This window comes from Rhyacophila brunnea, unplaced genomic scaffold, assembly GCF_057557595.1.
Source record: "Rhyacophila brunnea isolate RB1 unplaced genomic scaffold, BYU_Rbru_1.0 scaffold_7, whole genome shotgun sequence".
Classification (NCBI taxonomy): domain Eukaryota; kingdom Metazoa; phylum Arthropoda; class Insecta; order Trichoptera; family Rhyacophilidae; genus Rhyacophila; species Rhyacophila brunnea.
The window spans coordinates 5,239,871-5,257,287 of record NW_028233339.1 but is presented as its reverse complement, the minus strand read 5'-3'; the positions used below and the strand labels follow the sequence as shown (position 1 = coordinate 5,257,287).

At 33.6% G+C, this 17,417-nt stretch overlaps 1 protein-coding gene across 2 annotated transcripts in view; it reads right to left on the bottom strand.

Moving 5' to 3' along the window:
• MICAL-like (protein) overlaps positions 1-17,417 on the bottom strand; it is a 342,544-nt gene that overhangs the window by 173,899 nt on the left and 151,228 nt on the right. For both annotated transcript variants that reach the window (XM_085957918.1, XM_085957917.1), the window contains exon 3: positions 6,381-6,568. In XM_085957918.1, coding sequence (XP_085814044.1) covers positions 6,381-6,568 — 188 coding nt within the window. The remainder of the gene's footprint in view (positions 1-6,380; positions 6,569-17,417) is intronic.

The window sequence follows — 17,417 nt, the reverse complement described above, 5'->3', positions numbered from 1 at the left end:
TAAGGTAAGAAGTTCTTCCGTGAAACGTTAAGTGAGTTTACTTAACAGGTTAGAGATTCGAGTCTCGGACCTCTTCCTCTGCTGAGTGCTCACTATTGACACAGTCAGTGGAGCATCAAGAAAGTAATTTTAATGGTAAGAACATAGATTATTTAAATAGTAGTTAAGAATCAAACTCGTGTAGGTCATCTACAGATCAGAACATTAAGTCGATTTTAATGATCGATTCGTGTTCTGAAGTAGCAATAATAATAATAATGTTAAATAAATAATAGTATAAGAGGCGTCTATTTCCATAAACGGATAAGTCCACGAATGGTCAAAATCTAATAAAAAAAATCCTACATATTCTACGTGTAATTTCACATAATGTATAAAGTATAACTTCCAAACACTCCCACTGTAAAATCGATCAGCTATTTCTTTAAAAATATATATAAAATTAGAACCAAGGTTTTGATGTTATGAAATATTCGATATATCAACTTGTAAGTGTTATGCTATCGTCCATTTTAATGCATGATCAATCACAAATCCTTGTTGAAATACTTATTCGTATGTATTTCGTATGACATACAAGGGGGTGAAATATAAATAGTAAACTTTGTCCAATACTTCTTGTTGCCAGTCGATCAATGAAGTCGTAAAAAGGTTCTCAAGTAGGTAGGAATGTTATGATATTCTCAAAAGTAAATATATACGTAATATCAGAGAAAATAAATATTAAGTATAGATAAAACTAATAGATTCAGTCATATTACTAATTTGTCAATGTCATTTATATTGAATTTAATTATAGCGACTTTCTACTTTGTCGTAGGTAGGTACACTAATGTAAAGATAACATAATTAATAATCAGAACATGGAAAGTGGAAATTTATGTAAGATTTTCACCCGCTTGATGCATTTTTTAAAGAATATCTTGTTTTTAGGGGTGTTTAAAGGGTGAATTAACTTTGAATGATGTGATACTTTGGAGAGGTACATAGTCTGTATTTAACTAATCTTCTGCAAAATCATACTACATACGACATACTGGCTCAGATGTAACTACAGACATTAATAAAATAATATTTAGTTTTCAGTTGTTTAGTTATGCAAGAACGAAACTGATCCACGCCACTGTGGCAACTAAATATCCCCGTTAGTTCTAAAATAAATAATATTTACAAACTGCTAATTGATGTTTATAATAAATATTCCGAATAAGAACGCATGGGAATATTCACAGATACGACGATAGACAGAAAAAATATACGACTTTGAACTGAATTGCTTCGATAACTTAGCTAAAATTATAACATAACACAACTACGTTTTCTCATTTCCTACGATATTTAATTGGCTGTAAGGGACAGACAAAATTTAATATTTAGAATCTAAAATAGGCTCCCATAAATTGATTTTAACGAGAAGAAAAAGCATTTAATTAACGAATACACAAGTTTGCTAACAAACCGGTAGAATTAGGTAGTTTATACGTGGCACACTTAAATATTTTAAAACCGTTTGTGGCCTGATAATAAAAACGAGTTTATTTCTGATCTATATTGTGCTGGGTCCCGTTTTTGTGGCTACATAACTAAACCAGTAGCAGTTTTCTTACCGCAAAAAGCAAGGCGGCAAAGCAACTTTTTTTACGTCTACGATCATCGCTGTCTATTTATCGAATACTGCCACGCAATAATTATTACTGCTCAAATATGTGTTTTTTTTTACATTAACAATATTGCTATTTAATTGTTGAACACGAAAGCAAACCTGTACAGTTGCGTACCTGAGTGCGACGACGAATAAATTTGGATAACATCGCACCGGTGGAACTTTCAATTATTACTATTTATAGGTAAATCAAGTAACGGACGCAATTACAAAACGAGTTTATAAAATAAAATAACTCAAATTTCATATACCTTAATCGAAATAACTTAATAATACGGTGTTTCTTTGCCTTTAAACAAACATTCTCAAATGATCAATCGTTGGGTTACATGTAAATTGTACGTAAAACATTTCACCGTGGCACAGTTCGCATTCAGTCTCCAATTTTATTTGATTCAATATAAAATCAATTTCCATAGCTGATTTTGACAAAATTCATGAATTCAAGAATGAAAACCTAGCCTCACCTAACAAATACTCCAGTATATCGGCTATTTCCAAAAATTGTTTGCTGCTGGCTTCCTGTAAAGTGTAAACCGACAAGAACGGTGTTTCATTTAGATATGAATTTTATGTCAGTACTATGCGACCCAAATAGGTTGGACGGTCTTTAATATACGGCCATATATTTCCGATACAATATTTCACGGTGAAGTGTGATACGGCGAACTGCATACGTACAAGATTCCGGACACGCAATCGTTGTGCATGTGAGAAATTGATTTTAAAATAAAATTATTGGGCACATAATAATACAAGTACATTTTGTCAAATGTATCTAATGCAAAAGAAATGACAAACTCCTTATCTAACTGAAAAGCGATTCCCATAAATGGGTCAACGACTCCGTCTATGCTAAAATTTCTCGCAGAATCTCGCGGAAAATACATTCCAGCGAAGAACTAAGGACCGATTAGAGTGAAAGAAACTAGAGGAGCTTTTAAACAGCAGCGGATCGACCCGGAAAATGGCAATGATAATGATAAAGGACGCTATTAGTACATATTTCGCTTTTTGGCATCTCATAAACCAGTAACAAAGAATTCTAGTTACAAAGATTTCAATTGGTTTACAATAAACAATTTTAATTGATCTAGTTTGTTCAAATCAAACGAAATCGGTCATCAAAGTTCTACACTATTTGTATGATTCTAATTGTATTATACCTATACAAAGGTTCTCTGACCTGAATGAAAATTTTAACAGCATTAATTTGACGGAAAAGAGCAGAATGCAGAAACATTTGTCATAACTAAAATTTTCTTAGCAGAAAACACTATGCAGAAACATTGTCCTTAGTTAAGATCATTTCTATTGAAAATAATACCATATTTAAAAATTCTCTTTCCTATAGTTTAGGTAAATTATTACATAATTGTTAAAAGATGACAAAAATATGACAACTGCATTTTATAAATACAATAACTATAAATACATATTAATATTTAATTATAATACTCTTATGTTTCCGTTATAAGTCATTATACGTGATTCCACAGGCACCGCAAGATATTTTTTTAACATGGTAACACCAGAGTCAAGTGTCATTCTATCACATGGCATCTTGTATTTCTGCAGGCTGACGTATAAAAGTAAAATAATATTTTGCAAGTATATGCCAAACGAATTAACACTATCAATATCCATATTGAGATACATTGTTAAATGAATTTGAGTGTATGGACTGTTTTATAGACATGCGAATTCATTTTGACAGCAGCTGTAAGTGGTAAATGGTAATACAGAAGGGGGCGTGTTCATAACAAAAGTAGTCTATGGTTAAGGATTCCTTAACTCTATACTCAGGATTGTCTATAGTTAAGTCATGCTTTTCGGCGACTTATCCTTAGGATCTAAATCTTAGATTGTGCATGCCGCTCCAAATCAACAGGTCTGTTCTGAGTGCAACATAGATGTCATATAAATCATAATCTGTACTATCAGCACAAGTATTTATGATAATCTGCGATGTTTCATTACAAACCTTGACTCTTTCTTTTTAATTGGGCATATAATTTGATACAAGTCATGTTAAAAAAAAAATAACCTATCTACTTATCACATCTGTTGTATATTTCTATATTAACAATAGTCATTCTAAAACATTACTTACTAGTTACCACAAAAATAAAATAAAAAGAACAGAAAACTTTTTCTGCATTTAGTTTTAATGGAATATAATATAACTGGGCGCTTGCCATGTTATAAAAACGTGTCAGTTCAAACAATAATTTTATTGCAAAATAAACACAACCGCAAGAATAATGGAATCAATCGAAGCCTCGAAACAATGGCGATTCACGACCCGGATAAGAAATAAACCGAGAATGACTTCGTGTGTATGGGCCACCGCGAGGATTCGAACATTCTATCCTTTTGTGAACACCAACAGACTATAAATACCTAACCTACCACCACATAATATATCACACAATAGATATCACCCATTCATTGCCAACGGCGCTAACTTGGTGGTACTCTATGATGCACGTATTTTTTATTTACAGTTTACGGAATAATTTTGTAAGTAAATAAATGTTTCGTCTACATGCCAGATGCAAAAAGAGACAAAAATTTAGTTATTACAATCGTCATAACTCATAATATTAATAGCCGAAGTACCTATACAAATATTTTATTTTTATAATTTTAATTTACACATAACGAATATTATACCAGGTGGCTTATCATCATCATCATCAGTCTGAATCTATCCACTGCTGGATGAGGCCCCTCCAAGCTGATTCCACTTCACCACGATCCTGTGAGTTGCGTTGATACGTACTTCCGCAGAACTTTATAATTTCAGCGGCCTCAGGGTCTACCTTGCGGACGTGTTGTAACACTTGGATATCACTGGATGAATAGATTTATCCAACGATTGTCCATTCTTCCAGCTATGTGTCCAGTCCATTTCCATTTGAGGTTTTTAGCTAACTCTATTACATCGCAAACCCTGGTCTGTTCCCTTATTGTGGTTTATACATCGATTAAAAAAACTCGCACCTAGTATGTATATCATAATATATTATGGCTAGTTATTTATCCGGTGTATAAAAATGTTGTACACGTATTTATAACGATATATTTTACTACTCACTGTGATAGTGCTTTCTTCGTAATGTGTTTTCTGTGGTTCGCTTGTATTGTGCCCAACAAGCACCTTACCATGTCACGATGAATAACTCTTTTATTTTGATATTCGATTATAATAATGTAGAATTAGAAAAGAATAAAAGTACATATTATTATCATAACATTCATAACTGAAAAACATTGTACATATTGTTCAAAATATGACTTACTGTAGATTTCGTAGCGAAATACGGATTCACTGTGAAAGCATGGTGTTGCCTAAGTATTCGTAACTATGCTTATGATACCTATCACTTGTTGCCATACTAAAAAAATGCTACAAGGATATTCGTGCGGTCGTGACAGGAATGACAATGTGACTAAATCGTTTTGTGTATTATAATTTTAAAACCGTCATTTGATATTTACAAAACAGATTACGTACTTGATACCAAGCAACAATAAACGAGAGCTGAAGACAAACTAATAATGAGACTACTTAGTAAAAATATAAGAAAATACAAATAAAAAAGGTTTATTTGAACTAGCGCTGTGGACCATTTTATTGGCTGATTTTTGGCGAATGCGCTATGACGTACTCGGACTACTAACCATTTTCACGACAAATCGAATTTTGATTCCATTGCCTCACCGCAAATCATTTAACTGAAAACCTATTGACCACCAAGATGTTGAACACATCCTCTGGGATTGCCCGCTTATGGAATTCGAACGAGCGGAGCTGTTTGCCAGGGTCCGTCCTCACACGGGCCCAATTGGTCATGGAGATCTGGTAGCAACCGAGGCCAACTTTTCGGCATTTGAGAAATTTGCAGCGTCGTATGGGGAGCGGGATAGTCCCGACTCTTCTGTAGACTCATCCATTTCAATTCGTGACACTCAGTATGCGGGTACACAAAGCGCTTAACGTCAGCGGACAGCAGAGCCAGTCCAAAAACAAACATTTTCTTTCTTAACTTTCTTCTTTAAGCACTACGGTGCATGGTTGCAGCATCAGTCCCGTGCGGCTCCGTCTCGGGTCGGAATGAGCACTTAAAATCACTTCTTTCAGACACGTTTAAAGCGTCATAGAAAGCGGCCGTGCATATCCACGGTTGTGCATATATGACGGGTGGTGGTGGGCACTTTAACGTATGTTCAATTTAATCAATATAGCAATTTCTTGGAATTTGCCCCAAATTTATTACGGAGGAAACAGTACCTATCATTAATTATACCACTGATAGGTAAGTGGGCACACAGCAGAAGTGTACCTATATATTTTGAATGTATTTTTATATACTTTTATTCTACTTCGTTTAGGGAATATTAAATATGTTTGCTTACGTTTTTGAGGCAGTTCTTATTTCTCTGACGGCCAATATGTACGACCAAATTTGGAAGGAAGATGGCTGATTTTTTTACATTTTCATTATCTCACGTTGATCATTAACCGTAAAAAATAAATTTGCATTATTAAAAAGTGTGTAATTAGTATAGTATATAACAAAGCGAAGGTCTTTATGTTATGATACAGCCTTCACTTACTACCACTGACAAAATACGTCCAATAAGATATCAATATAGCACATACAAATATAAAAAAGCTTGTGTATTCATGGAGTTTTACTCATAGACATACCTGATGCTGAAGCAAAGTGCTGGTAGTACTGCGAGAGATACGTGAGGATGGAGAGTCTGTCAGGGACTGCGTATTGCGCCATGTCCTCAGCGTCCAGCAGCGCTGGGATGCCCAAGTAAGACTCGGCAGTGCGGAAGGCCAGCTCATTGTTGTCGTAAACGTCTTCTTTTTTGAGGCTAGAGAAGTCACTGTAAAGACAGAAAAGACAATATTTAAAAACAACATACTATATGCATCAAAGTTTTTATAAAACTAGGTGTCGGAAAATGGTTGAGTGATGCAATAATAGTGCATGACTTGAGTTCGCATGTCAGTATTTAAATCATTGGGCGTTACAATTCAATTCAATTTAACTATTTTAACGGGTGTAAAGTAAACAATCGAAATAAAAACAATGGATGAGTTGATATGATAAGAAATTATAAAACAACGTTAATCTCAATGCACACACATAAGTGGAATATATCGATATTCGAAGCAATTCGGTTGGACACAGCTAGTACAAATAGCCGATATCTTGTTGAACATAGAACTAATGCTACCAAATTCATAAAGTTATCAGTGTTATATTATCACAGACACGTATTATTATATCAACACTAGCAAAATGGCAATTTTTTACTAGTACCGCACATTTTTATAAGTGTAAAAAATACACAGCCAAATATCTTCGCACTTTCCTATTCCCGTCCCTCTTTTTAATACCTAAACGAATGGATATCAAACAAGCATATATTATAAAGTCTATTAAGATACCCCCTCTACTGATGGATACTGCATGTAGGTACTACGTATACTCCGTCTAGACCGGAAGTAATGATTTGCGAACTGATATATGTACCATAATATTAACATGTAGCCCACGTTAACATCTCATCTCGCCTCAAATCAAAGATGATTACAGCGATGTTTTCTAATATTTAAGATAAAGCTGAATATATAATATTATTAAAATAAATGAGTACACACAAATTCATTGTATTTATATATTATATCCTATGCAAACCGGATCCTAAATTCACTATAAACCACCAATTAAAGACTAATTAATGAGTTAATCTGAAATAAATCATAGATAACTGAATGATAAGAATATTAATAAGCCAACTACTTATTTTGTAATTTCATTTGATGTAATTAAAATAATTAAACCATAACTTAACACAACATAAGTATCGCGTGAAAAATACTTTGCCTAATTAAATAATTACCTACTATAAATATCTGAGTTTATTTGTATTTTTATCCGCTATTATATGCATTAAATGAACAAATAATACACCAAAGAATTTCATAAAGAAGACGATCTTCCTAGAAAAAAATACGGATTCCATACAGCCTACGCATTATAACAACGTTGAATCGAAGGCCAAGAACGCTAAATTAAAATCGTAATGTTTATATGTGCAAATATTTACCATACTGACAGAGTGACTGACACGCGACATATTTCCATAATCCATCATGAGTCGATTAGAAGTGCTTTTGTAAGTAAGATGTTACAGCTTACATGTAAACATTGATCACTTTATCAGGATAAAAATATTACAAAGAATAAGTAGGTACTTCTGCTATATTAATTAAACACTCAAAACAACTATTAGATACAAGAAATTAGAAATAAGTATTTATTGTTTACTTCCAAATATAAATATGAATATACTAACGATGATCTCCTGAATCAAATAAACAATTAGACATTCTATAAAGCACCTTTTTCAATAACTAGATAGTATTATAAGATAGTAGTTATAAGATAGTATTTTAAAATAGTATAATATTTTCGCTGTGACTTTTTCACTATGTCCCATAAAAGGACAATAAATACGACATCAAAATTATATCGCCTATGTTGTATGCATAAGCAAAATACAACTAATTTTATTTAAATTTAATCATAAATTGGCATACTTATTTATAACCACGTTTTTATTAGCTCGTATTCTTGTTTGTCCGGTACAGATTTTTTCTTGTGCAGTACAATTTTTTTCTTGTTTGTCCAAAAATTTTAATTAACTTCCCGACTAGCTACACATTTGAAACTTTTAGAATATATCAGAACACGACGACAATGCTTTTCGCCATCTTTAAGTAGACTTGAATTCATTTTCAGTTAAGTGCTAAGTGGGTCCTAGCAACTAAATTATTAATATATACGTGCGTTACTATGGAAATCAATATGAAATGTCAAAATTACATTTCTGTATTCTATAATATAATTTATTCAGTATTTCTATCAAGTACAATAAAAAGTTTTTATTAATACATAGAGATGTCAAGTTTATAAGATTCAACAGAAAATTTAAAAACGTGGTATAAATAAAGTTGGTATAAATAATAGTGTTTTGTGTAGGTATGATATCGATGTATTTTTTTTTTAATTTATGTACAATTAGATAATAGAAGAGGAATAATTACATAAAAACGCCACCACGAGATGGTGTAATGTGTAATTGGAGGCGAGCATTAAAAGATGTACAATTTTTACGAAAGTTCTCCTGTGAAGATGATCCTTTCTACTTACATACGTTTACCAGAATAATAAGGTATAACCCGTTAATTTTTTTTTTAATGAGGAACAATATTTGTTTAATAAAATCCAGTGACCGCATCGTAGTCCAATTCGATTCGATTCCTAGTGAGGTCATAATAACATATTTATGTGATTTTCTCAATCAAAGCCTAGGTGTTTGCGATTGTTTCACCGCACTGCTGTCATTGAACCTCATGGCATGTTATATAATATATAAGTATATAGGTACTTACATTTTTTTCATAAATTAACAAAATTAATATTGACTTTCACTTAGTAAATTCGATCTTGTAATGGATTTAGTATTGTTATCGGCAGACGTTAAAATGATTCCCAGTGCAACGGGTTCTTAAATCAGCCGACTCAATAAAGCAATCTCCTTTTCCATCTGACAGGCAATTTACAAACCAGCTTCACAAGATACGGAGGAGTAGGTATCGAGTACTTACTCCGAGAGTGCATTTTAAGCTCTGGTCTTTTCCGGTGTTAGGACGGGATAGGTGATAATTCACAGTTTGCGGGTCACAGAAGAATCGCGGTCACGGTTAATTGCGCGTACGCCCTCCACGCTCACTTGTCAAAAAAATACGCCTACAGTACCCGGGATCCATTACCTGTGTTTATGAGGACATGCTTCAGGATTATCTTCGGTAATGGATTGTGTTTATATCCATTACGGGCTTATTCACTTAACAATTTTTCGACAGCAACTTGAATAATCAGCCAGATTTCGTATTATAGATTTATAGGTTTCTAATGACTACCATTTGACGTGGAGAAACATCTGCATACTTCAGTCATATTTTTCGCGATAGTAAATATGACTCACAATACAGTAAAAGGAAGAGGGCTGCAAGTGATGTGAGATATTCTGTTGGATTACGCAACTTATGAACATAAGCGGCTCTATGTCCAAGCCATTGGTGATTTAATACAAATGATCAAGGGAAGGGAGATATAGCAGTATAGCTAATGAAATTTGGAAGACGGCATCAAGAGCCGTGCTACAAAAGCGATCTACGCGCTGCAGGTCTCACATGACGGGACGCGAGACGTAGAACGAGGGTAGTGGCGGGACTTTGTGCTTGCCCAATGCTCAAACACTGGGGCGTGACAGGGTGAGATAAGTAAGTAAAGTAGAAGCATTACTCTGGAAAATAACTCCTACTACACCTACTTATGAGAAATAAATAGATACGCATCGTTTTTAAGAATTGACTGTGGTTTGAACTGTATCAAGGCCCCTCTTAAATCTCCCGACGGATCGTTTGTGTCATTTGCGAAAAAGATAATCGCCACTGGTCGAGACCCGCACTAGGTTGCAGTGCCGATGATGATGATGATAATATCAAAGAAATGAGATCGTTTAACGTGCCATTGTATTGTACATATTGCAAAATATGAAGATATGAATGGAATTCATTAGGTACGTACAATCTTTGGAGTTTGGGACTGTGCGCGACTGCAAAAATAATCATATTATGAATCTTCAATCTTCTTGAATTTAGTTAACTAATTACTTATGTACATAACTATAACACATAGAGCAGGTAAGTAAATAAATCAATAGAATACGGCTCGCTTTCAAGCCTGACCTCAACAGGTGAGAGCTGAGATGTTATATCGATCGAGTCAAGGCGACGCAAGCATACTTAAAATGACCATTATCGATAATGTAATGCCCAGCGATATTCTGACCAGGTAAGTGTGCCAACGGTGCATTTAATACGCGTTAACTGGCTCTCAGTTTCCAAATGCATCCGCGGCAATTGATTTCCATATATGGCTGATGTATTGGTACTTCTATCATCGTTTGTTTACTCCAAAGTAGTAGTAACCTGACTCAAGTTAATTAACTCGAAAATTTAATTATTTTCATATGCGAATATTGCGTATTATAATTTTAAGATCATTTAACATAGCATGCAAAATATAAAGAATTAAACAGAATTTATAAAAAAACATCGTATTTAATTAATACAATAATAAGTAAGTATACGATATACCTACACTGGGTGATTTAAGCTCACAAACACAAATATTGCCTTCCCAATTCGCATCACCAATGGAAGGTTAGATATTACTGTCATATTATAATCAATAATGTCTCAGCTATTTGTAAATGAAAGAAAAACAAAATAATTAGGTATCTAAACGTTATTACTTATTATTACAATGAAGTGAGTATAAGAAAACGTACGATTGCTGCTTTTATTTCTTCAATATTTTCACTTATTGATGAAGCTTTTGCTATTCATTTGACATGGCATTTAAAAAGCCTCTGAACATTTTGATAAGTAACTAACGAAAATAGTTTTTATAAAAATTTTACATTCACATAGATAGAAGAATGATTCATAATTTGTTATATTCATTAGGATTAGACATTTGCTATGGAAGAGAGCGTTTCGAAGCCCACCCCTTTTTTCCATTTCATTGAAACTTTTACTTAAGGCTATACCTCAGTTGAGGCATGGTCTAAATTCTAAAAAGATCGTGGCTAGGCGATGCGCGGATCGCGGGTCGCGGGTGCAAATGACGCATACCGAACGAAATATAATTTGTCATATAAATCCAACATGCGTCCATTTAATGTTCTGTTTATTGTTCTATTAGTAACAATAATAATATATTCATTGACATGTTTTCTTATTCAGCCAGTTTTAGCCATCTTACCACGATTTAAGAATTAATACCCCCGTCGCCATCACGAAACAAATTGACGTATTCACACCTCGACGTTCGCTCTCCTAATGCCAGCGACTCCAAAATTTCGTCGCGCCTATAGTTGGAAATTATTTGCCGTTTCACTGAAGTATCGTCTTACGGCACGGGCATGTGTCGCCACACGACTTTTACTAGAATTACATCATTTATTCAGGTTGACGATAAATCATCTAAATTGATGAAATGTCAGTCAATGAATCCGTCTCAAAAAATCACTTAGTTAAAGTCTAGCCCTGAACTATGCAGTAATGCACAAATTTATTAATATTAATGGAAGCAATTATTATTACTCGGCTGGCCTCGAGATATGAAGCAGTTAAACGTATTTTTTGTCAAGTTAAATTGCAGCAAATTAGTTTTCATGATCACTTTTTTATGTAATTTTACACACGGTTATTTCATTGCAAATTAAACATTTTTTGTATAAAACGTGCAATAGGTATAGGTACTTTATAAAACAGTTAAGAAGATTACGATTTTATTATAAAATGAGTTTACGGTGTTTTTTTCTCACATAAAAACTATGCTCAGTGAAAGAAATTATTATATTTGTAGGTATACAATTTTATTTACATCGACAACTGTGTTTAATTAGATAACTTCGAATATTGACAATATATGTCACTTGCGTGAGGTGAGTTTAGTTTAGAGTAGTTGTTTTATTTCTTAAGATATGGTCTAATTACCTCACATGGTGTACTTTCGTGTACGTTTTATGATGTTGTATGTATTATTAGTACGCTGTTTTTTGTTTAAATTTTATTAATAATAACACTAATTATAGATAGTAATAAAAAAATTAATATATGTACACCACATTTGGCAACAATCAACTTTTGTATACAGCCGCCGTCTTTAGCCTCTTCTTTTGACGTTTCGCTATGACGTGCACGATTTTTGTGATTATTACATATTATTCTAATCTAAATAATGATGGTTCGGTATATTTGGATAAATGTATGGACACAAGAGTTAAGGCTGCACACTGCGAGTGGCCGTTCGAAGCGCGAGAGGCGTAAAAAGCACTTATTGTTTTATGAACAGCGTATTGCGCAAAGCATGTGCCGTTCGGGTAACCTGCGCCATGCGCGCATCGTACGGCTTATAGCAGTGTGCCCCGACACTTAGTGTACGTCCTGAGTGGCAGCGTTTGGCGCAGCGTTGAGCGTTTTGCGAAACTCAAACGTGCAACCGTGTGTGAAAATGTTCGTAGACAATGTCTTTTTTTGGTTATACATTTATACGGTTATACGTTTGAGTTGCGCATAACGCTCAACGCTGCGCCGAACGCTGGCACTGAAGCCTCACACTTAGAGTTGCTATACTAGAATATGAACGTTTCTGTTCAAGTACAAGTCAAACATCTATGCATTAGCTAATAAACCAATAACATCCATTCGTGATTAAATTGAAGTTAGGGGTTTATCGTGAACCGTGGCGATATCTATAGGTACATTTAATACTTTATAGTTTATAGAACTGCCTGATTGAGTGAATCTAAAATTGTATTGATATGAAGTTTACTTTTAAGATTTAACTACCACACTTACATAACATGCTAATTATATCTAATGGCCACCTGATGGGCAACGCACCAGTTGCCAGTACCAGTAACCCTTACCAACTTCACTTTCATATACTTACATAGGTTCCGTCTAAATAGAAAAGGTGTTTTTCAACGACTTTGATGTTTACATATTTTTCATTGAAAAGCAGCATTGGAAAGCTGTCATAAAAAATATGAACACCTACATAATATAATATATGATAATGCAACACGCGTACGACGTTTTAAATCGATTATAGCATATACACAGATAGGAAGTAGAATAGAGATTTGTCAAACGAATCGTATGAATAATAATTTGGCATTATCGATGCCCACTGTCAGCTTTGTATAATAAACACTCCGTAAAGGCATTTTACAGCAAAACATAAAATGAAAATGTAAGTCCAGTGACATTTCCATATGACCACATGTAAACAACAAGTCACTAACCAACGATTAACTTATGTACCTATACGTTCCTTTCACTGGTTCAAGTTGTCACACATTTTAGTATCTCATACTTATAGAATGAAGATTAATCGACAATAACTATATTGAATAATATGCATTATTATTTGGATAAACTATTAAAATTCATTATGACCTAAAAATCAAACCACTTTTGCCCGGGTAAATGTTCGACTTTGATTCATCCTACTTCCAGTACGTCAACCTTTAGGTTTTGTTAATGAAAAAAATCAATAGTTTTCCTAGCCACCCCCAGTAGTTGCGCTCTGCGTGCTTGGTACTTGTTGATATACAAATTGTATATTTTCATTTTTTTTTAAATGGCGTTAGTAATGAACTTCGTCACGAATGGACACGAATGGTTCTACTGTCGAGGGAAATCAATAACTCAACCACACCGACTTACACACTCCCTTCATCTATAAGTAATTTAATATTTATAATCATAATACTGTGATAAAAAATCGGTGTATATTTTCCATTAAAGCTCAATAAAGGAGAATAAACGGTATGTAGGTACATGGAAACTGCACCAAATTGGAATAGTAAATACTAAGTCCGATTCTAAATAGATCATAATATGGGCCTCCACAGAGTGGAGATTGTACCAACAGATTTTTGTTTTTGCGAGATATGGATGTTAGTCACCTGATTAACATTTTAGGTACATATTCTAGTCCAAACACACATAGAAAAATAACGTGTGAATTTGTCAGAACGTCATTCGAACGCGGGACCCATGACGTTATAATAACAGAGCCACAAAGCATCTAATATGATCTCTCGTCTTCCTAATGTATATAAGAAAGAATAATAATATATTTATGGACGTCGGAAGGGTTTGAGAGAGATAACAATTAGATGCATTGGAAAATATGGTGCTTATTCTTCGGCCATGCTAGTGGTGGATGTTGAGAATCTCGTGGACGGACAAACGATGTCTTGAACAATGATTATATTACATATTATTACCTGTCCTTACGCAGTATACCACACATGTACATGTTCATTGAAGTTTTCAGACCTCTCCTGTATCGAAAGCACAGAGCAAGAGCATTTAATTGGTAAAAACCATTTATTAAGGTAGCAATAATGTTAATTGGGTAATGGTTCTGAACCACACTCCACCCTGTGTGATTCAAGACTTATCTTATTACGTTTTTCGCACATATAAATAATATTACGTTTGTCAGGTTACCTGACTCCTATGTTAGATTCTGAGTTCCCTGATCGAAAGTCTGTGATTCACATAATATGTATATAATATGACCACTGGAAGCATACGATAAAATGTACCCAGACCGAATCATTGTTACTCTCCCAATCTTGACTTTTCCTTCAACGTAATAGTGCAGCTAGATTTATAAATATATATATATATATAAACTTTCAATAGCTTTTGATTGCAATATAATATGTATTTGTTATTTGTGAATCCTTTAAGCTCCTTAAACTATCCCATACGTAAGACTTAAAAGGAATAAATCCAGGCATAACAACAACTTATCGTGGATGTATATTTTATAACTGGCATAGCCATTATTCCCGACTAGATAAAAAGCTCAATTGAAGGTAATACGCCGTAATAAGCTGAACTTACGCGGCATTCTTTGGAACACGATGCCAGCAGGGAAATGATTTATATACGACAGCCAGCAAACTGGGCAAGTTTTTACACAATTAATTTATCGGTTTGTACGTGTATTAGAATAAATATAATAGTAAATTAACAGATTAGCGTTATAATCACATTTGTTACACACCTGTTTGTTACCTATTAGAATTAGGCGGTCGTTGACTGAAGAAAGTTCGGCTGCGAACTGGTCAGGTTTTTGGACGATAATTAATTATCACTGTATGTAGGTAGTCGCGATTCACAAGTAAGCGCACCTAAATCATCCAACCCAATCAATACGTTGAAACAAATAGATTTTTTCAAAATATTTACCATTTTCTTGGTGGTAATTCATGATAGTGTTATAAGTATAATTTATCTATATTTTATCGCGTCCATCTTAGTTTTACAATGTGGCCTAGATCCACGTAGGATTATACGTCAATAATGATATTAGTATAGGTAATATAATTACAAGATAAAAAGAACTTTTTATGTACAACGTTTTTAAATTTTCTGTTGAATCATAATATAAACTTGACTTGACTAGATTAAAACGATCAAAAAAAATGTATTTGATGGAAATAATACTGAAATGTTATTTTGACACTCATATTGATTTCCATTTTAACGCACGTATATATTAATAATTTCCTAGCAACTAATAATAGTGGATTGGATTACGGATTTCTTCCGAAATAACTTTTCATACAAAGCAGAATTAACTGAAAATCATTTTAATTCTACTTAAAAATGGCTAAAAGTATTTTAAAAAAAAGCATTGGCACCGTCTTCTGATATATTCTAAAAGTTTCAAATGTCTAGCTAGTCGGGAAGTTAGTCAAAAATCGATTGCAAGATTTGTACCGGACAAACAACCACCGGACAAATAAGAATACGACCTAATAAAAACGTTGTAATAAATACGGAGATTTTGTTAAATAGTATTGTGAATATATTTATTTATTTTTAAAAAATACACATTGAGCACATAACTAATCATTAATTCAGGACGTTCACATCATGGCATAATATTTTGAGACAATTTAGAATAATATACCAGCATACATTTAAAAATTATAATGAAATAAAACAGATATAGGTACTCGTCAGAAAAACGATCTTCCAAAAAAACTAGCATATATACCTACATATAAAAATAGGCAATTAAAATCGTCTGAGTCAAGACCAAGCTTTGCTCATTGAATTGAATCAGCGGGTGTGATCAGGGAACACAAAATGAATGGGAACTTGCTTAGTGCTTTGTTTTACTTGGGACTGACCGTCATAGAGTACCCTATTTCAAAGCCTTGGTCCATGACGGTGGCTTTTACATATTATAATCATGTATATACAACAAATGTAAATTGTAAGCCAATGATGATTAAGGCGATACTTCAGTGAAACAGCAAATAATTTTCAACTAACTATAGGCGCGATGAAATTTTGGACTCACTGGCACAGTGTTGCCATGTCTACTGAAATGTTGTCAGGAAAAGAAGAAATTATGATATTTGTGATGAATAAAAGTCACTTTTTACATGATTTTTTAAAAGACACTTGTGAGATTATGTCAATATGCACGCTTTCACCAAACACAATCGTTGAATTTCATACATTTTTGTCAATCTACTGATATTTTGAAGAAAAAATCTACTGAATTTTGGAAATTTTATTTGGCAACACTGCACTGGCATTCGGAAAGCGAACGTCGAGGGGTCAATACGTCAACTTGTTTCGTGATGGCGACGGGGGTATTAATTCTTAAATCGTGTAAAGATGACTAAAAACGTTACCCATTTACTTTAAAAAGAAAACAAGTCAATGAATATATTATTATTGTTACTAATAAAACAATAAACAGAACATTAAATCGACGCATGTTGGATTTATATGACAAATTATATTTCGGTCACCATGCTTCATTTGTACCTGCGACCCGCAATCCGCGCATCGCCTAGCCACGATCTTTTTAGAGTTTTTAGACCATGCCTCAACTGAGGTATAGCCTTAACCCGTTGTAAATAATAGACCATCGATATGGACAAGTCTTCCTTTCCCATTTGTATCAGTCTCAACTTATACAATATATTATATTAAATCATTTAATTAATTATATTTATAATATGTGTGCAAATAATGGTC